This window comes from Pteronotus mesoamericanus, unplaced genomic scaffold (assembly GCF_021234165.1).
Source record: "Pteronotus mesoamericanus isolate MK-2021 breed Mesoamerican mustached bat unplaced genomic scaffold, CSHL_Meso_final scaffold_371, whole genome shotgun sequence".
Classification (NCBI taxonomy): Eukaryota; Metazoa; Chordata; class Mammalia; order Chiroptera; family Mormoopidae; genus Pteronotus; species Pteronotus mesoamericanus.
The window spans coordinates 589,277-611,756 of record NW_026555314.1 but is presented as its reverse complement, the minus strand read 5'-3'; the positions used below and the strand labels follow the sequence as shown (position 1 = coordinate 611,756).

The following is a 22,480-nucleotide window of genomic DNA, read 5'->3' as shown; positions in this document are numbered from 1 at the left end:
CGAGTGGCAACATGCAGTCTCTGACCTTGGGTGCCCACAAACCCAGGGTGCGAGATCAGGTACTCAGTGGGCACCTGGTCCACCAGCTTCAGGAAAGACCCCTGTCCTGTCCCAAGAGAGGGCAACCCTAGCCCCTTGCTGCAATGACTGGGGAAGGGCCCAGCAGGTCTGCAACTACACCACAGCAGGCGAAGCCCCGTGACATTTCCCCAGCAGGAGGGCTTGTTCCTATCCCCCCAGTGCCCTGGGCAGGTCCATGTCCCTGGCTCTGCTAGGTATGCAGCAGAGACCCCTAGAGGCCAGGGTAGCCTGGGCTGGGTCCCCCAACGTTCCTGGGCCCTAAGGCCACACATCACCATCCGTCACACAGAGCTCGGCTCACAGTGAGCAGCCAGCCCCTGGCTCAGGAGAGCTGATGACTGAAGTGGGAGGTGCTGGTGCCGACGAGACCATGAGTGGAAGGGCAGGAAGGCGGCCGGTATGCCAAGGCTGTGACTCATCGTCACTCACACGCGCCCTGCCTGCCATGCGCACATAGCACGTCTGGCACTGGCACCCATGGGAGGCAAGAAAGTGTGTGCACATGGAGAAATGCCCACGCAGTGCTGGAGACCCTGGGCCGACCTGACTGCTCGGTCTGCTTTGGGGGGGCACGTCTGGGAAGGGTTCTGGGACACTGAGGTGGGTCCCCAAGGAATGACTGGACAGATGGCTCCTAGGCCGATACAGAGCAGAGGGTCTTCCAGCCTAGGAGGCAGGACCCTGGGAACTTCTGCGAGTGGTGGTGTGTGCGTAGGGGGGTGGGGGGATGATTGCAGGCTTTTCTCCACACAAAGGAGCTGAGCTTCTAACCACCGCCAGCAGAGGGCACCCTATGCCCAGCTCAGAAGTGGACTCAGCAGGGTCCCCTCTGCTGGCAGGTGAGAAAAGCCCAGGCTGTCCCTGCGCTGACCACCCCCCAACATTCCAGCTGGCCCACCTACTCTCCCTGCCAGGTCCTGCCGTTCACACGGTCATCTTAAGTTCCACCGTCACCTTCATTTTCCACGAGGCCATCAAGTGTTACCCTGGCACTTGTGGCAGCCAGCACGCCTGCCCTGCTGGGTTGAGGACACTGGGCTATGAGGAGCACCTGGGCCCCTCTGGGCTCTGACAGATGGACTCAGTCACCTGGCCCCTCCCCACGCATCCCTGCCCATACAATCCTCATCTTCCTAAGAGAAGTCTCAAATTCATAGGCGCCTGACACTTGCAGCCAGCCTCAGTGTCCCTGCGGTGTCCTGGCCCGAGTCCCACTTTGTACTGTACCCCATCTCTGAGGGCTACGCGAGGAGCCCCGAGTCAGTGCGCGTCACCGCCAAGTCACAGCTGCCCCTGTCCCACGCCCAGATGCTCTCCTCCCAAGAAGGAGCGGGGCCTCGCTGCCGAACCCCAGCACCGCCTGGGGGTCCCGCACCAGGAGAGAAAATGTCCCGCGAGGTGGCAGGGGTCTCCCAGGGAAGGGGTCTCCTGGGAAAACAGGGCCCCAACTGTGACAGTGGCAAATCTGCCAAGAGCGCCCGGACCCTGGCCAAGGGGCAGCTGTCACACTGTCTCTCCCCTGAGGGATGAGGACCTCCCAGGCCTGGGCACAGACTCTCAAGGCTCCTGGACAGAGATGTGAGGGTGCTTTCCCACCGCCTCCTACACAGACGGCGGCCACGTGGGGAAATCTTCACCCTTCGCGTTCACACAGTCCTTTCCTGGTTGTGAAACCCCTTCACCCTCACAACCACCCCGCAGAGCGGCTGCGGGCCAGGAGTCACTGCTCTCACAGGATATGGACACTCGGCAAAGAAAAGAGGGTGTCCCCCAATCAATACCACCGGCAAGCAGTGGCAGGACCAGACCTGGCCTGGGGGCCGCCTGTCTGGCACCCTTTCTATGGCCACGGGGCTGCAAGCTGGCCTGGCTCACCTGGCAGGGTCCACTGAGGAGGGCGCGCAGGCTGCAGGCAGCTTAGAGTGTGAGTGCCCACAGACTGGGGTGGCCAGGGCAGGGGCACGAAGGCGAACAGGCATCCTGATGTAGCCTCCATCGATCTCCCTTACTGAGTACCTGGTGGGGCCCCAGCTCAGCTGAAGGCACGTGCAAGTCAGATTCAGGCCCTCAGAGTTCGTAGGCCCTGCCCGCCTTTCACAGCGGAGGTACGCGAGCGATCCCCGTGTTGAACAAGCATCGCTAAGGCCGAGAAGGCCTGGCGCTGCCGGAGGCGGAGGCAGACAAAAGCCCCTGCCCCCATGAAGCCCCTGGCCTCGCACACTTCCTGCTCAGTGTCCCTGAGCCCCTGGCCATGGGTCTGCAGGGAAGGAGGCCTGTGATAGCAGATGTAAGGACAAGGGCCAGGCTGCCACCTGCCAGGCAACACTTGACTTTCTTCAATTCCCTAAGGTAGCTGTCTCCCAGGATCCAAAGGGCAAACAGGCATTCCGCTCCAGGGATCCTATGAGGCAGTCACCCATGGGGAGGGGGTGGAGTGAGGGCGGCTGGGGCAGGCTTTGCACGGTGAGAAAAGCCAGAGGGGAAAAGGGACTCAAACGTTGGCTTCGCAGAAGGTCAGCACTCTGAGAAAAGAACAGTCAGCAAAAGAGAGAGCAGGCCTCCCAGGAGGGAGGAGTGAGCCAGGTCCCAATGCAACCGGTATAAGGAGTCCTGGCAGAGGCATTCCCACTCCCGGTCAGATCTGGGTGAACTGCCGACGGAAGAGGCCCACGCTCTGCTCTCCCCTGATGTCCCTGAGACTGGGGGTGAACCAGGGCCCCACTGATGCTCCAGGACACAAGCCCTGAACCTCACCGCCCAGGTTCTAGCCATCAGGTGTGAACCCTTGGGAAGTGCTGGGGACCCACTCCCGCCTTCCACAGGCTCAGACGTGCCAAGGAGCTAACACAGGCTGCCAGGACTGCCGCCAGGAGCTGGCTGGTGGGGCTCTTTCCATAAATTGGGCCCCTTCAGGTCCCCAGGCACCCAGCATGGTGGGGCTGTGTTCCCACCCTGCTCTAAAGAGGATGAACTGGTTAGGGAGGAGGAACACATGGTCCCAGGCCATCCAGAGGGTGAGACGGCGGCAATGCTGGGATCGGATCCCTCGCTGGCCTGGCTTCAGGGCCTGAGAGCAGAGTGGAGGGGACGTCCCCCTCCTCCCCGCTCTCCCTGGGCCAGGCCCACCAGCAGACGTCTGACCAAGCCTGTCGCTCATCATCAAGCCTGATGAGACCCTGGGCACGCGGAGCTTTCCGTCCATCATGCAAGGAGCCATTTGCCCAAGCGGCGTGGGGAGGATGGAGAGCAGCCTGCCCACCAACCCAGGGTGGGAGAAGGAAAAGAAACCTGGGTGCAGGGCGGGTTGGCCCCTGACACCAAGCACCTGGCACACAAGCCGCAAGGAGGAGGAAGCGGTTCTCAGCGGCAGCTACGGTCAGGCTCACTGCCAGCCTGTGTCCTGCCAGGGCCAGACGGCGGAGGCCACGAGTCAGTTTCCCTCGCTTCAGAGCTACTTCTGACAAGAAATGTACACGATGGAGGCCGGCTCCCCGACTGGCACACCTCTATCGTCACTCTACACGCTGCCCACCTGGAACGGTGCCTTCCTGGCACCACTCTGGGCCCCTCCAAGGAAGGGGCAGAAGCCCCTGGGCAGGCCAGGTCGTGCATGCTAAGCCCTCTTTTGGGGTGGCTGTCAGCGAGGGAGCGGGGACGGGGAAGGAGAACGTTCCTGGCCGAAGATGGCAGGCCCGTGTTCTTGATATCACAGATATAAACCACACACACCTCCCTTCCTTTCCTCATTTAAATCTTTGAATCCAGCTGTAAGTGTTCTTTAAACAGAAGAACACTCAGGAGAAACTAGCGTTCCAGGCAGACTACATGCCTTCCATCCTCCTTCTCACCGTCTCCTCAGCAGGGACTCTGGGCTGGCAAGGTGTGGGCAAAAGAAGGGGTACCCTGGACATAACCCACCATGACGGAAAGAGGGCTGAGTGAGGCACGCACGTGGGAAACTACTTCGATGCCCAGGGTCCAGGGCCCCAAAAGGCAACACGTTCCCTGCGTTCGGTTGAACTGTCCGGGGACAGTCTGCTAAGGACCAGAGAGGACCCTGCGTCCTCAGCTCAGGCGGGCTGGGCAACCCCTGACCCCTGGCCACACTTACCTCGCCTTTCTTCACAGTCATGGACTGTCGGCGGGGCGTTATCTCCTCGTTGATGCTGGACAAGAAGTTCTGCGAGATGCGAAGGGCGTCCTGCAGCAGAGGGTGGTCGGGGTGGCTGGAGGGCGTGTGCTTTAGCAAGTCCTGCGTCGGGGAGAGAGGACTTGGGTTAGACAGGGCGAGGCCTTGGCACCCACCCCTGCGCAAACGCCAGACACAGGCCGGACATAACCCAGGGCCACGGGCTCCCCAGGCATCGCTGCCACCGCCCCCAGTGGGCCCGGGCCACGCGGACGGCGCCGTGTGAACATGCGGGAAGCAGGTCCTCATCAGCACTCCCATGAGCCCAGGCTGTGCGCATGCTGCCAGGAGGGGCTCCCACCCCGAGGGTCTAGGGCAGGCATCTCCTGCCTCAGCGCTGGTGGCATTTTTGAGGCGAATGATCCTTTGTGGTGGGGGGCTGTCCTGTGCACCATAGGACTCAGCACCATCCCTGAACTCTACCCATTAGATGCCAGCAGCACCTCCTCATCTGCGATTGTGACAACCACAAATGTCTCCAGGCATGAGAGCATGTCCCCTAGGGGGCAGACTTGGTCCTGGTTCAGAACTACTGGTCAGGGCAAGGTCAGGAGAAGACCCCCGCTGAGCCTCCCCAGCTCCTCCTCTTTTGGACCAGAGCCTAAGAACTGAGAGGGAGTAGTGACTCCTTCCCCGCTAGGAAGGCACAGGATTCATCCTCCAGGTCAACAGCTCCCTGGTTTGGAGAAACAAAATCCCCTTAGCTCCCAAATCCTGAACCTTTGGCACAGGAGAGACGGGGAGAGCATGGGGGACGGCTTTGGGTTAGTGGTCCCAGGGCAGCCCCACAGATGGGCAGCCCCGCACCTCGCCCCAGCCGCTCGGCCTTCCCCTGCCCGGACGCTCGGCTGTGCAGGCCTGGGCCAGTCACAGCGAGGAGACCCAATATCGTGTTTCCGAGACTCTGCTGAGCCGCCCTCCAGATCCTTCCAAACTGGAAACCTCATCTCATCTCCCTCTTCCCAAAAATCTCTTAATCGGAAGATGGTAAGAAATTACGAAATGTCCACTCAGTGGAATACTACGCAGCTTAGAAGAGAATGAGGCAGAGCTGCTTGAGCCGAAGTTGGACAGTCCCCACAATACGATAGTAAGGGGGGAAAAGCAAAGTATGGAATGGCACGTGCAGCACACCCTTTAAAAAACACATTCAAGTGTTAGCGCAAAGACTCTTGTGGTGGCGGCTCCTTTGTGGGGAGGAAGTGGGAAAGGATATGGAAACTTCACACACTTTGGCAAATTGGTTGTACATTAGACAAAAATACTCCTGTACAACTTGCCTCAAAATCCCCTGGGCAGTAGGATTAGGGGCCATTTCTGTTTTCTGGTTTTGTTTCTCAGTATGAAGACAGTGCCTTTGGTGACTCTCAGCTGCCTTCCAAAACAGCCCTACCGAGGCACGGCCCCCGCGCAGCCCTGTGCCGTGCCGGGGGGCGGCAGTCGCCCCTGAGGCCCTGACGCACCCACTGTCCACGCCCCCACCCTGACCACCTCGGCGTCCCAGTGCGCACACTGAGACAGGAAGGCCCTTCCCACAGGACACCGAGGACACCAAGAGAGCCTGCTCTGTTCCCCCCACCACCCTTGTGAGCCCCAGGATGGCAGGGCCACCTCTTTTCCGCATCTTCGATAAAGGCAGGTAACAGAAAAAGGGGAGCAGGCGGGCAACTGATCAACTTCAGTGGCAGCCCAGGAACCCAGGGGAAGGAGGCCCTGGGCGCAGCGACTCACGTGCAGGACTAGCGTGCTTCGCGTCACCCGGTCCACAGGCTTGTAGAGCAGGGCTGCAGAGAGATGGCCACACGTGGAGAAAGCAGACCCAGACCACCCGCTGCCATCCCCGCTGCAGGGCTCCGCTACAGGGAGCAGCCCCAACCTCCACGTCCTCTGGGAAGCCCCGCCTGCCCACTGGTGAGGGCAAACCTGGAGCACCTTTGCTTGGTGACAAGGGCAAACCTCCAGCGCCAGAAAGGCCAGGGCCCACAGCTTTCCGCTTTTAGACTGTGCCCTTAATGTGGTATCCAGAGCTACCGTTCAGAACCCGAGCCCACAAGACTGACGCAGTGACAAGTGCTAAAAGGGCTTGGTGCCACCACCCCTCGCCCTGCGGCTGAGGAGTCCACCAGCACCGTGGTGAGGATGGGCCAGCGAGGGTCCCCCCGAGCAGACCAGCATGCCGCTCTCCCCTACACAGTTTGGAGGCCTGCTTGCGAGGACGGCAGGAACCAGCTCAGGTGCTGACATGGTTCTCAGCTTTACAGGCGGTCACTCCTGGACTCCAGTAGCCCAGGAGCCCCGGACAGCGCTGGTTGTCCCCACTTCTCAGTGAGCTCAGCCTCGAGGGCACAGATGCTCAGGGGTGCTCGGACACACATCGGGTGCCTTTCCCCACGCGACTCCCAAGACTTGTGTAGGGAGTGCACTGTTATCCCCTTTTTACAGACAGGGAAACTGAGGCTTCGTATGGTGAAGCTCTGGGCCCCGGAGGCACGTGTGCTATACTGTGTGAGTGTGACTTTCCCGCTGTTCTCCCAACTGGAGTGATAAGTGACCTATCGTTCCTGATACCATTTTCCACTGGCCTGGGAGCTCTGGCTTCACCCCCCGTTCAGCCACTAGGGATCTGCAGTCTATATGGGTGACATTTGTTCTAAACTTATTTTGTCATCTGAAAGAAGAGAAAATAAAATCCTCCTTACGGGGCTACTGGGGACATGATGACATTTTTAATGTCTGGCAATGCCTGGTTTGTGGGTATTTGCTAATGCCTACCATTCTTCCTGGTTGTGACCTTTGTTGGCAGCTGGTCCTGGCCTTGTCCTTCCCCACCCTGCCCTGCCCCGCTACTCCTTCCTTGTCCCCGACATCACGGTTGGAAGCCTAGAGCAGCAAAGGCACCGAGGGTGACCCAGCAAGGCACTATGTTTGCTCTTCCAGCAGACGTTCTGTCTGCTTGCAGCTGCCACCCACACAGGGGCACAGAGAGGCCTCAGCACAGGGAACTCACTCTCCAAATTGTTCTTGGTCGTCTGGTCCTTGGCATCCTTGTTGCTTCTGGCTCTCAGGTTCTGAAAAGAAAAGCAGCATGTTTGCACAGGGGACCGCTTAAACAGCTCTGATGTGGAAGCTAGTCCCTTAGTCAGCAACCATCAGCAGAAATCTCACCCTTCTCTCAAGGCACACAAGACGAGCTGAGCACAACAAGTGTCCTGGATGCTGCGGCCTGGGACAGTTTCTCAACCCTGGCACCGATGAGATTTTGGGCCAGAAATTCTCTTATTATTTTTTGGGGAGGGGGAGGGGGGTGCACTGTGGGACATGAGCAGCATCCCTAGACGCTATCTATGGGTGCAGTAGCACTGCCCTCCTGCTGTTGTGAGCATCAAAAATGTCCCCAGCCATTGCTAAGTGTCCTGGGGAATAAAATCACGCCTGGCTGAGAACCTCTGGCACAGAGAATCCTGCAAACTGAGGCAAACTGCAGTGCCCTGCCTAAATGCACAGAATGGCTCTCCTGGGGCAGTCAAACAGTGTGCAGGGGCTGGTGAGCTGAAAAAACACACCTCTGGAGATGGTGGGGCCTCCACTGAGACCCATACCACGTTCCACCGCCACCCTACTCTTTCCTAACTTAGTAAATGTACTTGCTAACAAATGAGGGGCTGAGATTCCCATGAGGAGAGCAGCACTTTTTAACAGGCAGGTTATGTTTGACTGATAGGAGGAGTCAAAGACATGACTGATTGGGTCTAAGGGACCAGAGGAACGAGGGTAAAAGATCCCTGTGTGCCTGAAGTCGTCTCTGGAAAGTGACTGTGGCTAATTACAGCTCTAGGCTTCTGAACAACAACAGCAACACCACCACCACCACCACCACCACCACCACCACCACCACAGGGACGAGAACAGGCTCAGAGATCGCTTTCCAAACTTCTCAGCCGGAAACCTCTCCAGACCAAAAAAAAAAAAAAAAGATGATTTTTAAGCTCACTAGGGCCAAACTCCACAATGCGCTTTGGTATCTTTCCCGAGAGTACAGCGCCCCTCAGTGTCTATTCTGCCACACATCGTCCTCAACGACTGCCAAAGGGTGTGAGGGGGCACAAGAGCTAAACCTGAGACTCTGCAAGCACCAGGTGCTGCGCTCACGCAAGCCTGGGACGTAGCCCATGTGCCGCATGCCTCTGGACAGCGTAATGCACATGAGTACTGAGAAGTCCTTACGAATCTGGTTTAACCTCACATTTCTCAAACTAACTTGACTCCAGAAGCCCTTTTCACAGCCCAGCCAGGGCAACTCTGGTCTAACTGGACATTGCCGCACGCCCATGCCTCAGGACTGGTCCTGGGAGAAGCTGAAGGACTGAGCACTGCTCCACCCATCCCTGTCCTCGGAGGTGATCATCCAGTCCCCTCACTCCAATCCCCTGAACGCACCCCCGGCACCTCCCTGTGGCTGCTGCTTCCACTTCCTGTGACTTCATTTTGCTCTCTGGATGGCTCTAATTTCTTGAATCTTTTTTGACATGTGGATGGAGAACCAAAGTGAATGCCGCCCCGTGGTACAAGCTTTACGGAGGGCCGGCAGTTCACAGGCCCCCGGGTGCCACACTGCACTGCCTGCACCCCCGCCTGGGCTGAGATTCCCGCTTGTGTGTAGTCGGTGGGTGGTGTCCCACCACTGCATCTTCCCTCCTCTGTAGGAACCTGTCCAGGTGGACTTGAGCTTGACCCCAATTATCTACAACCCACCCTTAAAGAATTAGGTCTCTAATTTGGCAAGTTTCTCAGGATTCTGTGCCAACATTCCAGCTGTTAGGGGTGTGGGGTTTGTAACTGAATGAGCTAAGGAAAAGAATGAACTGAATGCACCCGGTGAAACCAGGGAAGCTTCCCAGGGCAGCTGGGAAGGGGAGTCTGGAACCAGCCTGGAGCCCCGGGTGTGTGTAGCCCGTTACCAGCAGCACCAGGAGGGGAAGGTGGCACCCCACTGGCTCTACAGAAACATGTGGCACGTGTTATCACCACAGGAGACGAGAAGGGCTAGGACCCACGATATCGCACATCCTGCAACAGATTATAAAATGGCACACAGCCCCTGCAAAAAAGCCAGGTATGACAGCGGGAGTGTGATTATCTCCCAGCAAGAACCCCAACTCACTCCCTATTTCTAGTTTCCATTTCTCTTCCTAAGGCTGCCTTTCTCACATGAACATCATCCACCTCGAATCCTTATTTGGTGGGGGAAGGCAAGTCAGCGCTCTGAGGAGTGGGAAGACATCAAAAAGCAAAGATGAGTACAGGCCTCGAAAGAAGGAAATGTCACCCAATTGCCATGGGGGCAGAAACACGGTGGGGAAGAGCAGGGAGAATGGCTATGGGTCTGGTCCTGGGGTGGACACCAGCCCCCAAGAGCTCATCCTCTGTATCTGAGGGGCTCCTGCGAGGCCCCTGCGCTAACACGTCAGGGTGTGGGCTTTCAGTCCTCCAGGGGCCTGGGGTTTCCCCCCACGCAAGTCCACAGAGTGCAGCAGCTCGGGCTCCCCCCAACACCGGTGCTTGCAGCTCCACTTCCTCAGATTTCAAGGTTGCTGGCAGGCTAGAGGAAGAACAGAGCGTGATGCCTTCCTGCCTGCGTTGCAGCGGCAAGGTGCAAAGTCAACCTCAGTGCTCTTGAGTCCAAACCTGTTAACAGGGCAGAACTGTGGATACCTCTCACTGCATATGGATGGTGCAATAGAGCATCTGTGTGGGGGGACTCAAGTGAGCCCCAGAACCAGGCCTGGCCAGGGGGAGGCAGGAATCTTGGATGCTCCTTGTCTGCTTACAACAGTGTCCTTGCACAGGTGCCAGCCTGGAGGCATCTGGAAATGGCCGAGGCTTATGCCTGAACCTCGATTTGATGGACCTGGCTCTCCTAGATCATGGGGTACCAATGACCAGCCCATGGCCCACCCACAGGAAGTAGAGGTGCACCTGTGTGAACAGCATCATGCATACCTCTGAGATTTCTGCAAACTGAGCATTGGCCTGACAGCACTTCTCAGCTGTTTCCATGGCAACTCCATAGTTGTCCACAAAGGCCCGATACACACCCAGCTGGCTGGCCTGCAGGGAGGAAGAGAGCATGGGACAGGTGTGAGACAGGTGTCATTGCCCCCCCGTCTTCCTGAGAAATGAGCTACTGTGCACAGCTCTGGAGAAAGCCCAGGCGCAACAGACGGTGCAGAGCTGCAGACACCACGGCTCTTCTGCGCTGCTCCCTCCCACTTGCCCCCCCTCCCTACGCACCAAGCCTGCTTCCCTCTCCCACAGCCACATGAGAAGTGACTCACGCCCCGAGCAGGTAACGGCTCCCTTCCTCAGCTGCTTCTTCCTCCCACCTGACTCATTTAAACGGTGCCACTTGGCAGCAGCTAAAGTTCAAGGCTGTCAGTGAATGCAGACAAAGGTCTCCATGTAGGCGGGATGGAATGGCACCTTCTCATTTTGGCTGCAGGAGACCAACCTGGACAAGGAGGCCGGCCCCTCAAGCCTGTGGTGGGTACAGTGCTCCACTCACATCTGATCCCTTCAGACATATAAGGAACATGCAATCTAGCCATCGTTGGAGGGGCTCCCACTGCTCAGATGTGAGCCTGCCAGGACCTGGTGAGGGGGCCCAGGTGTCACACTGCAGACCTGGCAGGTGGGAGGCCTGCCGGCTGCCGGCTGCAAGGCGAGAGGCATTCTGTTTGGCCTTTGTCAAACCAAAGGCATTGATAGGGGGTCTCCAGCTCAGACACTCAATTGAGTAACAACTTCCATGGGGAAGAATGCATGTGCAGCCGCCGCCATCTCTGAGCCCCAGGTCACCTTTAGAGGCAGCTGCGGGGGGAGCCAGCCCTCAGACTACACCAGAAAACCCAGGCCTGCGGAGGGTAAGGGCAGACCCACTGGCCAGGCTTCCTGCTGCAGCTGATCAGGAACCGGAAGGCTAAGGCTTTCACTGATCCTGCTGTTTGTTCTGTGCAGAACCGAAATTTTATTTCTATACACATTTGCATTTATATTAAATTTTGTTTCTTCGGATGACAACCCCAGGCCCCCGTTAAGCCAGGCGCCCTTAGCACTGTTGGTCTCCTGGCCCTGTTCCCAGTGGGGGCTGTACGAGGGGACTGGGGGGCAGCAGTTGAAGCAGGCTCTGTCCGGCCCCCTGACACTGACCACCAGGACAAGTCGCTGCAGCCCCACATGACAGGTGCTCCGCCACCAGCCCCTGGTCAGACCCAGAGCTCTTCCTCCTCTCCCTTCTTCCTCCCCCGCAGGTCCCTGAGCGCCTCCCACCCAAACGAGGCCCTGCCTCCACAGCCGGGAATCACTCAGACACAGTGTGGCCAGCGAGCGGGAGAGACACGACAAATGAGTAAGTGAACAAATGCATAACAGGGCAAATGGCTGAAAGCAGAGGAGGGGTTGAGGGCCACGGGGCTGCTTTAGGTAGGACAGCCTCTCCGAAGGCTTGCCATTTGGCCCAGCCCTGAGGAAATGTTGCTATTGAATTGCGTGCCCTCAAACTGAAGCCTTAACAGCCAGCGCCTCAGGGTGTGACTGTTTTTAGAGACAGGGTCGAAAGATGTGATAGATTAAAATGAGGCTGGGAGGGTGAGCCCTAATCCAACAGGACGGGTGTCTTTAGGCGATGAGGACACAGACAGGAACAGAGGGTGACCCTGTGAAGACGCAGGGAGACCACGGGCATCTATAAGCCAAGGAGAGAGGCCACAGGAGAAACCAGCCCCGTGGGCACCTTGATCTTGGACTTCAAGCCTCTGAAACTGGGAGAAAGTAGGTTTCCGTGGTTTGAGCCACTCACACTGTGGCAGCGCTGGCCAACTAACACCAGGCCTGTGGGCGGAGAGCCCCTTTCATTACTCCTCCCACCCTTCCCAAGGAGCTCAAGTCTCCCTCGTGGCTTGTGAGACGTTCCAGGCAATTCATTCACACATTTTTAGCTAATCAAACGCCAAGCTGCCCCCCAAGCTGCCCCCGTGATGGGACAAGTGGGGATCACGTGCCTTCAGCTATGATGCACTGCGAAGGGCACAGAAACACTGCTGTGGTATTTTTCCCCCGTTAACACAGAACATGAATCTATTCCTGAGGAAACATCAGACAGACCCAAAATGGTTTGTACCTTTCAAACAAAAAAAAAAAAGCCAAGGTCATGGAAGATAAGTGAAGGCCAAGGAACTGGTACAGATGCAAGAAAACTAAGGAGACGTGACAACCAAGTACATCTTGTGACCCTGGGCTGGATCCAGAATCAGAGAACAAAAAAGCCTATAAAGAACACAATGGCTAATGTGGGAGAAACTTGCATAAGGATCGCATATTAAATAATAGCATCACATCAACGTGAAACTTCCTGCGCTTGATGACTGTACTGTGGGTTACGGAGGAGCAAGTCCTTGTGCTTAGCAAATACACAATAAGGTACTTAGGGGTAAAAAGGCAGATAGCTTGTTCTCAAACCACTCCGTGTGTGTGTGCGCACGCATGTATAACAGAGAAAAAGGTAAATAAGGCAAAATGTTACAGCCAGTATGTCTGGTGCATGGGAAGTCTTTGTGCCATTCTTACAACTCTTTTGGAAATTTGAAAGGAACAGAAACACAAAAAACTGAGCTGATAAATTTCAGCCAGAAATAAGGCCCTGTGTGGCGACTGTTAACCATATATTTCCGCGGGAAGGGGAGTCGCGGCACAGTCCCTTTTGGTTCTCAGACTCTCCCAGCCGCACAACCTGACGGAGCGATGCTGGGTCAGCCCTGCTGAGCTGGTCTGAAAGGGAAGGGCAGGCACCACATCTGTCTGTCCTGAGGGGACCCAGCACCAAGACTGGGTGGAGCACACGTGAACGCTCAGCACGCGGTGACTGGGGCTCCCCCCCTCTCCCCAGTCTTCCTGCTGCAACATCTGATACACAAAGGTAGTTCCAGGACACCAGGAAAACCAGAAAAAATTTTCCGAATTCTGGCATCCATCAGACTATTAAAAATTAAAAAAAAAAAAAAGTTTCCAAGTGATTTCAGAATGTTATTTGGGAAGTGCCGGTTTTGGGTCTCTTCCCAACACCACGATTCTCCGTTCTCAGGAGGGACTCAGGCTGAGTCACACCCACCGGATTCAAACCTGTTGACACATCATACAGAGAGAAACAGGGGTGCTTCAAAGATGGGGGGCACCTGCATCAAAATGCAGCCTCTCGCTCTCTGGCCACGGGGCGAGGGTTCCTTGCATCTTTGTCGCAGAGAAGGGAGGGGGACCGCCAACAGGAAAGCCATGCCTCGGAGAGGAATGCTGGAGCCCAAGCCTGCGCCAAGGCGAGTCCAGGGTCCAGCCAACTGTGTGTCTGCGGCCCAGGAGGGCTGGGACGCCAGCTTTTCCTTAACGGCCATGCTCTGTGCACTTTGAGGGGGCCCAGTGACCTTGGGCCACCCCTAGCCCTGCTTCAGGGAAAGCGCATGCGCCCAGGAGGCCCAAGTAACCCTGGAATCAGGATGAGGGGTCCTCAGAGGTGAAATCCCCATCACATGGGCCTGGCCGGCACACACCTTCAAGGGACTCCCTTAGGACGGGGGCTGCCGGCATGAGGAGGAGGCCCCTTTGCTGGAGAATTGCCAGGCTCTTATATCCGGATCCCGCCCCCCATCCCCCACAAGCCTCCACCTAACAAGACTGACCAAGAGACATGGGGGAGGGGGGACCACACGATTCATTTTCACACATGAACCTCACATGTTAAAGACAAACGTCCATCTGGCAGCTCCTGTCTGAGAGTTTTCTCCTTCAGCCCCAGGTCCCTTAATTATGTCTTGCTTTTGAACAAGTTCCACCTTATCCACACCCAGGTTACGTGTGCGTCTCAGATGCAATCCTGCTCCTGGGTGCAGACTGGCCAGCACCGAGGGGCCCACCGCCCCCTTGATTTGATCACCAGATTCTACCCGCTGACTTTTTAAAAGCCGCATCCTTGGCTCCTCTCAGGCCCTGTGGTCAGCGAAGGCCACCGAGGCCTCCGGCCAGCCTTCACAGCGGGCCTCTCCCATCCTGTGACTCACCGCGGACACCTCTGCCGAAGGGATCCGGGGCCAGTTCTGGCCCACTGAGCCTCTCAGAAATCCTCCTTCTGTTATTCTGTCACCCACCACCGCCTGCCCTTCAGTTCTATGGCTCCTGAAAGGCAGGCGGAACGTCCCGGCAAGAGACCTTCCCTCTTCAGTGTCCTTATCTGCAGGACGGGCGGATGGGACCCGCCTTAGAGGACTGCCTCAGCCCCCAACCTTGCACCCCTGATCGGAGCCGAGCCCCACTACTCAGGAACCAGACTGCCACGCAGCGTACGGCTGTGCCTCGGTCCACGCTCCCCAGTTTACACACCCACTCCGCCTGCACTTCTCCAGCCTGTCTGTCAGGGCGAACCTTGAGTCCTGCAGGGCTCAGGGTGCCACCACCGAAGTCTCCAGCATTAATGTGCCTCAGGTTCTGACAGGAGCCGCCAGTGGGAGCTGAGGGCCACTCCGATGTTCTGTTTTTACCACTTTTCTCTGCCAGGGGCCTCCTTCAGGCCCAAGGGCACTTTTCTTTCCCACTTCCTTGATTTTTGTTGACCCAGTTCCCCCGCCTCCCCCCACAGCACTTAAATTCTGTAAGTGATTCAAGCACCCGTAATTCAGATAACTGCAAAAGTGAAATAAAGTATTTATAACCGCCGCTCTACTCTCACTTGTGGTTGCCCCTCCAGGCTCTGCCCCACCCCCTGCCCCATAATCATGAGACCTGCTCTCCCGGGCAATAGCATCTTTTTGGTTCAAAGCCACCCTCAGGGGGCCCTGGACCAGCCTGGAGACTGGGAACGTGGAGTAAACCTGAGCCGAGCCCGGAAGGACCCAGGCTGGTGAAACCAGGGACGGGTCTCGTGCTACGGTCCAGTGTGGATGCTGTGGCAGAGCCTCGTGCTTGCAACCTGACCTTTGTCATCTGAAGTAGTGAGGCACACCCCACTCTTACATGACACTGTCACTTTGATGTCCCAAGAGCCCTCGACAGCACACACCTGCAGGTCTCAGGAGAGGTCTAGCCCCCGCCCAGCCACCTCCACACCCCGAGCTCTCGGAGGCTGCTGTGCACCTGCTCCGAGTCACTCACCAGCTTCTGGAAGAGGTCGCCCACTTGCTGTTGGTGACTCCACTGCTGCACGCGGGGGAAGAGCCCGTCGTAGAACTCCTTGTGGATCTCGTAGAGCTCAGGCACTTTGAAGAAGATGGTCTCGATCTGCTGGCTCGTCAGCACTGGCTGAGAGGTGGTGGCAGCGGCCTTCAGAGGCTTCATGGGCTGGAAGAGGGCACAGGTGAGTTGGCACAGGTGACAGGTGAGTTGGCACAGGAGAAAGGGCTCACCATTTGTCAGGTGCATGGTATGGCCACAGAAAATCATGGTTATGTGGCATATGTGCTTTTATTTTTAAATTCCATAAAAAATAAAAATTTAAAGCCGGCTTGGCCTGGCACCTGTCTCACGCTGCTACCCTTGGGGGGCCCCAGCTTCTGCACAGGGGGGATGTTCCGACCCTCCCACAGGCGTCTCCATGACTCCAAGGAGAGCGGGTGCCCCCAGACCCCGCCAGCTGACCTGCAGCCTGGGCTGTGTGGGCAGAGCACTCCCTGTGCCCCTGCCCCACCCCCACCCGGCCTGCTGTACCCTCCTCACCAGCAGCAGGGCCTCCAGGTGACTCAGGTAAGTCTCCTCACTAGCCAGGATTCCAGACAGGACCCATTTTCTCATCTCCAAGCCTTTTTCCAAGTCCAGCTCACTCTGTGGGAGAAACAGATACAAGTCAGACCTGAGAGATGCTGCCTGATGTGGCCCATCTCAGAGAGGCAGGCTGGCTTGTCAACCTGAGGACAAGACTCCCAGACTGCTCCAGGTGAAATTAAAGGGAGTCACAGAAACCCCAGCAGGTCAGCCACTTGCTGGTGGTCACTGCAATTCTGGAGGTTCATGCAGCAAAGCTGAGAGCCACCCTTGGCTCTTGACACTGAAAAGTCTGGAGCTGAGGAAGCCGAGCAAGGCCTTCCTCCACACCTGCCGCCTGCAACCAAGGGGCGGTGGCCCCAGGACAGGCTGAGCTGAAGGGTCCTCGGAACCTACCGCACAGCCATCCCAATCCCTCCGCCGCTCGTCACTCCTTGCTTGGATTCTCTGGCACTGTCACCTGACCCTTGGACCGAAGGAACAGGCAGCTCTGCCTCCCTCCACACACCCTCCTTCCTGGCCACGGGGTGGAGCTGGGGGTTGCTGCCACCTGCCCGAGGGAACCCCGTTCCTGGCACTCAAGATCTTTGTCCTTTGAGTCTGCTCCTCTGATTCTGCTGGCAGGGACCCTCTCATGGGCGGGCTACAGCAAAGCCCCCGCTCCTATCAATACAGCCCTACTGCCTTTGCCTCCAAAAGACAGAGCTGCCACGTCACAGGATACTGATGTGTGTGTGGGGGCGGTGGGGAGAATGGGGGGAGACAGAGTCCACACGGCTGGAGATCACATTCTAGTCCCAATCGTGATACTGATATGGGCTGCAATGTGTCCACTGGTACTTCAGAGTATGACTGCATTTGGAGTTAGGGCCTTTAAGGAAGGAATCAAGTTAAAATGAGGTCTTTGGGGGGGGCCCTAATCCAATATGACTGGTGTCCTTATAAGAAAAGCGTAGAGGGTCAAAAGGTACAAACTCCCAGTTATAAAATGAACAAGCCCTGGAGATGCAATGTACAGCAAGGTGATTACAGTTAATGATACTGTACTGCATATCTGAAAGTTGCTGAAAGAGTAGATTTTTTGCAAAGATTTTATTTATTTATTTTTAGAGAGGGGGAAGGGAGGGAGAACGAGGAGAGAAACATCGACCAGTTGCACCCTGTATGTGCCCCCACGCAGGGACCTGGCCCGCAACCCAGGTATGTGCTCTGACCCAGAATTGAGCCAGCAACCCTTCGCTTTGTGGAATGATGCCCAACAAACTGAGCCACACCGGTCAGTGCAACGGTAGATTTTAAAAGTTTACATAAAAAAAAAATTCTGTAACTATGTGAGATGATGGATGTTAACTAGACTTAGTGTGATGATCACAATATATACAATATATCAAATTATTAGGTTGCACATCTGAAACTAATATAATATGTATCTCTATATTAAAAAAAAAAAGAGAGAGAGATTAAGAAGCAGTCACACACAGGGAGAAGACAGCCATCTCTAAGCCAGGGAGAGAGGCTTCAGGAGAAACCGACCCTGCCCACACCTTAATCTTGGACTTCCGGACTCCAGAAATACGAGAAATAAATCCCGTTGTTTAAGCTCCCCTGGTCTGAGGCACTTTGCTATGGCCACCCCAGGACACTCACACAGATGATGATGCTAAAAACAGTGAAAACTGCTGTGTGACCGCCCGGGTGAGCAAAGCCTGGTGTTAGAGGTTGGCCAGTCCCCACTGCAGTCCCAGGGGGCCCCGGGGGGAGGGGCCCTACGTTCACGGAAGGGGACATCACAGCCTGCCTCTTCCTCCAGCAGGTTTCCCAGCCCAGAGAGGAGTGTGAGGCAACCCCTCCCGCGGCGGCCTTTGCGTGTGGAACTGGAGCACTGCCCCCACAGCCACCCACTTCCCCAAACCTCCCAGGGGACCCCTCCCCAGGGGCAGGCTCCTGGCCCTCGGCACCCCAACATCAGGAACTGGAGGAATCTCTGTTGGGTACTGAGGCCCTCTTGGGCCTTGCAGGGTGCTGAGCAGCACTTCTGGCTTCTACCCACCCTGTGCCAGCAGCAGCACACAGCTGCGAACACCTGCAGATGTTGCCACGTGTCCCCTGGGGCCCAACTCAACCCCAGGAGACAAATGCTGGTTTCAAGGAAAAACCTGACTGAGGCCAGCGAGGGCTTCATGGTGTCACCAGCAAGTCTGGAATCAGGATTAGCTGTGCGGCTCCTCTGTGCCCCCAACCCTGATGTCCCTCTCAACTTTCCTAGCCTGGTGAGACGGGCATTTTGGGGTACAGATGGCAGGCCCCGCAGGAAGCACCAGGAGTCAGAGCAGGGCTGCAGAGCCAGACCTGCCACGTGAGCTCCTTCGGTTTTGATTCTCGGCTGCCTGGCTATAAACTGGGGAAGGGGGTGCAGTCCCTACGTCCCATCTACTTCTGCTTTCTGTGTCCCTGGGGCTTGAACCACATCCTCGCTGCCCCCGGGAGAACCCTCCTGGACCACCAGCTTGCTCTGGAAATCTTCTGAGTGTATATGAACAATGTGTGTGCGCGGGCATGTGTTTGTATGTGTGCAGCACATGCACTTGTTCAGGGAACAGCCACTGAGATCTTGGCTCAGAGCCACTCCAGGGAAAGAACGTTCAGGTCCCACAACCACAGAGCCACCTCCCTGAGCACACTGGGCGGTGGTTCTGCAGGGAGGAGCCTACAGGACACGCTGTGCCCAGGCATGAAACTCCATGTGTCAGCCCAATGTCTGGAATGTGTAAGTGCTCAATGAAGCCTCATCGAGCCTACAAATCAATGAATGGATCTAGAACTTTATGCTGGGCCCATCTGGGCCACCACCTTACAAAGCTGTGGCTTCCTTCTGGAACCCTTGTCTGTGAGACAAGCAGGTCCCAGGATCCCAGACTGTCCATGCTGGCTGCCTGCTCTAGGGCCCGAAGTGCTACTGGAGAGTCCAGGAGGTGCGGGGTGCACGGTGTGCAGACCAGCAGGGTGGGGGGCCCTGATGCCTCCTCTCATCTCAGCCCGCCGAGCCCCATGAATGGGGCAGCGCCTGGGAGAAGCAGCCCTCAGCTGGTCCTGCGTGGGGCCTCCCACCTCGTCCAGGTGCCCTCTGCCCAAGCAAGGGAGGGGGCGAAGGTGAAAGGTAGTGGCGGCCGCCCACCCAGCCGCATGTTCTGAGGAACAATCCTGCTACTGTGAGTGTGGGGGGCGGGCGGGAGTGACAGCCCCACCCAGCACAAGATGCTGGTGCTCACGTGGGTTGGTGGTAGCATTGTGCCTTGTTCCCACCCACGTGGTTTGGAAAACCGAGAGTAAAAAGAGTGCGGGCAGAATGGCGCCGAGGCCAGCTCCCCGTTTCGCAGGGCATGGCAGCTCAGCGGAACATCAGGCTCGGAGGCCTCGCCAGGCACAGCAGGAGACTCGGGGGCATAGGCACCGACACTCAGGTGAGGAATCTTCTCCTGAATCCCCGAACAGGGCTGGTGGCATCAGACAGGCACAGCTGGGACACCAGCCAACTTCCTCCCGCAGAAGAGAGGGCAGGTGGAAGGGCGCAGAAGAGGGGGGCGCAGAGAGCGGGGCCAGGACCAGGGTGATCTATAACCCCACCCTGCTTTCGTGCCAGTTCTGGAGAGGACACGCGAATCCAGTCTGGGCCACGCGCCGGGAACACCGTGGTGGGAGGAAGCCGGAGGAAAAGGGCAACTGGGAAAGGAAGGCGGCGAACGGAGGAAGGCATCCTCCTGCTGCCCGGGAGGGGGCGGGGGACTGGGGCAAGGACGTGAGCAAGCGACACCAACCTTGAGACTAAAAGAGCATGTAAAAACAAACTGGGCATGATGACAGATAGGAAAAGCTGGGCGAGGAACCCACGTGACCACAACCACCCCTTATCAGCCAGCTGCAAGGCCCATGAGGAGCTGAGGGCCGGAGCTGAAAGGGACGCAGGAATGTGAGCAGCAGCGAAAGGGTGAGGGGCACCCCTCACCTCCAACCCTGGGGAGCCAAGGTGGTCAGGGCATGAAAGCCCAGCCGTGAGGGGTAGGTTGTTCCCGGCTGGGAGTTCAAAGCCAGCACAGCTGCTGGACGAAGCTGTGGGCAGGGGCTGTGGCTGGACACTGTCCTGGGGCCCGGGCAGCAGAGGGCAGAGGTTGGCCTCTGCGTAGGGCCACGCGCTGGAGGGGCAGCCCCAGCCCCCCAGAGTTGGAAGCATGCAGGGCAGGAGGCATGATTCCTGTGCCCACCCCTAATCCAGCTCAGCGGGCTCTCAGGACAGAAGGGGACAGCCCGGGCCGGCACCAAACACCTGGTTTCCCCGGCTCTGCAGAGAAGACAGGTGAGGCCAACCACTGCCCCTGTTTAAGGCAGGGCCTCAGGGCCAGGTAACGTGGCTGAGCTGAGTCACAGGGACACAGGTGACATTGATCCTGCTACGCCTGGCACCGAGCCTCACGGGGGCCCCTGAAGAGTCAACGCGTCTATGACAAGTGAATCATAAAAATGAACAAACTTGTGGTTGCTCAGATAAAAGCACAAGCCAGAGGTATAATTTCTGCTCCACGGCAACACTGTTGACCAGATACACTGCGTGTGGGCTGGCCAGCAGCAAAATTGCAAAGAAGGCCTGTTTGTCTTCAAACACTCCTGAGCCACCTTTTAATTCCCTTTGTAAAAATGTGAAACTGACTTCTGAGTAAGGGTAACCAATTGAATATACAGATTTATTTTGGCTTCTTCCAAAAAAAAAAAAAAAAAAAGAGGAAAAACAACAAAAAACCCAAAGCATCTGTGGGCCCTGCCCGCCACCTGCCACGGCCGCGCGCGGGCACACCCACGTCTGCAGAGCTGCACCCAAGCACATGTGCTTTCTGGGCCCCTGCACATGGGAAGGTGTGGGCTGGGGTCGTGCCTGCCTCTCCTCGCTGAGCCCAGTGTCTCTGGGCCTGCCCCTTGCTGGTACTCCAGGGACAAGGTCCGGTGGGTCAGTGTGAAGAGCAAAGTCACACACTGTGTCACCAGGCGTGGAGCCTGGTGAGCAGGGGCTGCTCAACAATGTCAACTCCCTGCTCTATGCCTTGATGTCCCCCCTATGAATGAATGGACGGGACACTGCCAGGACACGAGAGAGCCCCAGGAAGGGCTGATCATGCTGACCCAGCAGCTGGGGTGATGCCTGGACCCATATCCCTTTCCCTGACCCTGCTGAAGGAAGGTCACCAGCTGGCCGGCGCTCTGGCCCCAGACTCCCAGCAGAGTCCATAACACTGCTTTGCTCCATGGGGGACAGTGGTGCCGGCTTTGCCCTCCCAGGGGAGAGGGGCAGTGGTCATGGAAACGGCCTGCGAAAAGCCTGCTCTTCCCAGCGCCTCCCACACAGCGTGGATGAGGGTCTGAGGGCAGGAGTCCAGGGTGGGTGGCCAAGCAGCACAGGGCCTGGGGTGTAGGGAAGGCAGAGCAGCCTCTTCAAGGGGTCTGAAGGTGGAGCAAGGCCCTGACGGGTAAAGAGCCCTCAGGGACAGTGGATGGCCAGGGAGGGCCTGTCCCAAGTTTGGAACGCCACCTACTTATTCAGGGCCCCGAGGATCCTTGTCTGTACCAAACCACGCTTCTAAAGCAAGAAGAAAGGGAGTATACCAAGAAAGGCAAGGAAGTGGCGGCAAAGTGCCCACCGAGGGATCGGGAAGGCTTCAGCGTGATGGCGGTGTGGCTCCGAGCACGCTGCTCCATTTCTCTGGCCCTTGGTTTCCTGATCTGTGAAATGGTGAAACTGGACAATGGACAAGAAGCCACACGGGGCAGGTGTGTGCTCCATACCGGTTTCCCCTCCTATCTTCACGCTTCCGAATGAGAAGCCTGCCCAGGACCGAGGTCTTCAGAAATCACAAGAGCGTAAGTAAGAAGCAGTCTGGCTGCCGAGGCGCCAGCCCAGAGAAGCAACTGCAGTGAAAACACACAATCTTAGCTCTTCTTTGCAGCAACTAAAAAAAAAGCAGATTCCCTTTGTTTTTAAATTTGGGGTGGAAATCACCCAGAAACAAGCTAAGCAGCAGGCGGAAGGTATCAGTCATCGGGGTAAAGGGACAGGAAAGACAGAAGCACAATCTGCCCCAGGGGCCGGGATCTTCTCAAGAAGGAAGGAACCTAGAGGTCAAAGAGGCGCCCCTGACTCAAAGGCAGCGGGTGCACGCCTGGGCCCTCAAGCACCAGGGAAGTGCTCTCCTGAGCCACAAAACTGCAGGGAGCAGTGAGGAGTCTGCGCCAGGCTGGGCCCTCACACCAGCCCTGGGACAGCCCCAGGGCTCTGTGCCCACCAGAGAGAAGCCAGCACAAGGGCTTCCCCAAGGCACCTGCTGACTGTGCTACTTCGCACTCCCCACCCGACCTTGGGGCCTCAGGGCC

The 22,480-nt window shown here is 57.2% G+C and overlaps 1 protein-coding gene across 1 annotated transcript in view; it reads right to left on the bottom strand.

Moving 5' to 3' along the window:
* Positions 1-22,480, bottom strand: part of BCR (BCR activator of RhoGEF and GTPase) — a 110,090-nt gene that overhangs the window by 31,145 nt on the left and 56,465 nt on the right. The window contains exons 3-8 of the mRNA XM_054592822.1: positions 16,022-16,126; positions 15,461-15,646; positions 10,271-10,378; positions 7,278-7,338; positions 6,002-6,054; positions 4,193-4,333 (exon numbers count right to left, since the gene is read on the bottom strand). Coding sequence (XP_054448797.1) covers positions 4,193-4,333; positions 6,002-6,054; positions 7,278-7,338; positions 10,271-10,378; positions 15,461-15,646; positions 16,022-16,126 — 654 coding nt within the window. The remainder of the gene's footprint in view (positions 1-4,192; positions 4,334-6,001; positions 6,055-7,277; positions 7,339-10,270; positions 10,379-15,460; positions 15,647-16,021; positions 16,127-22,480) is intronic.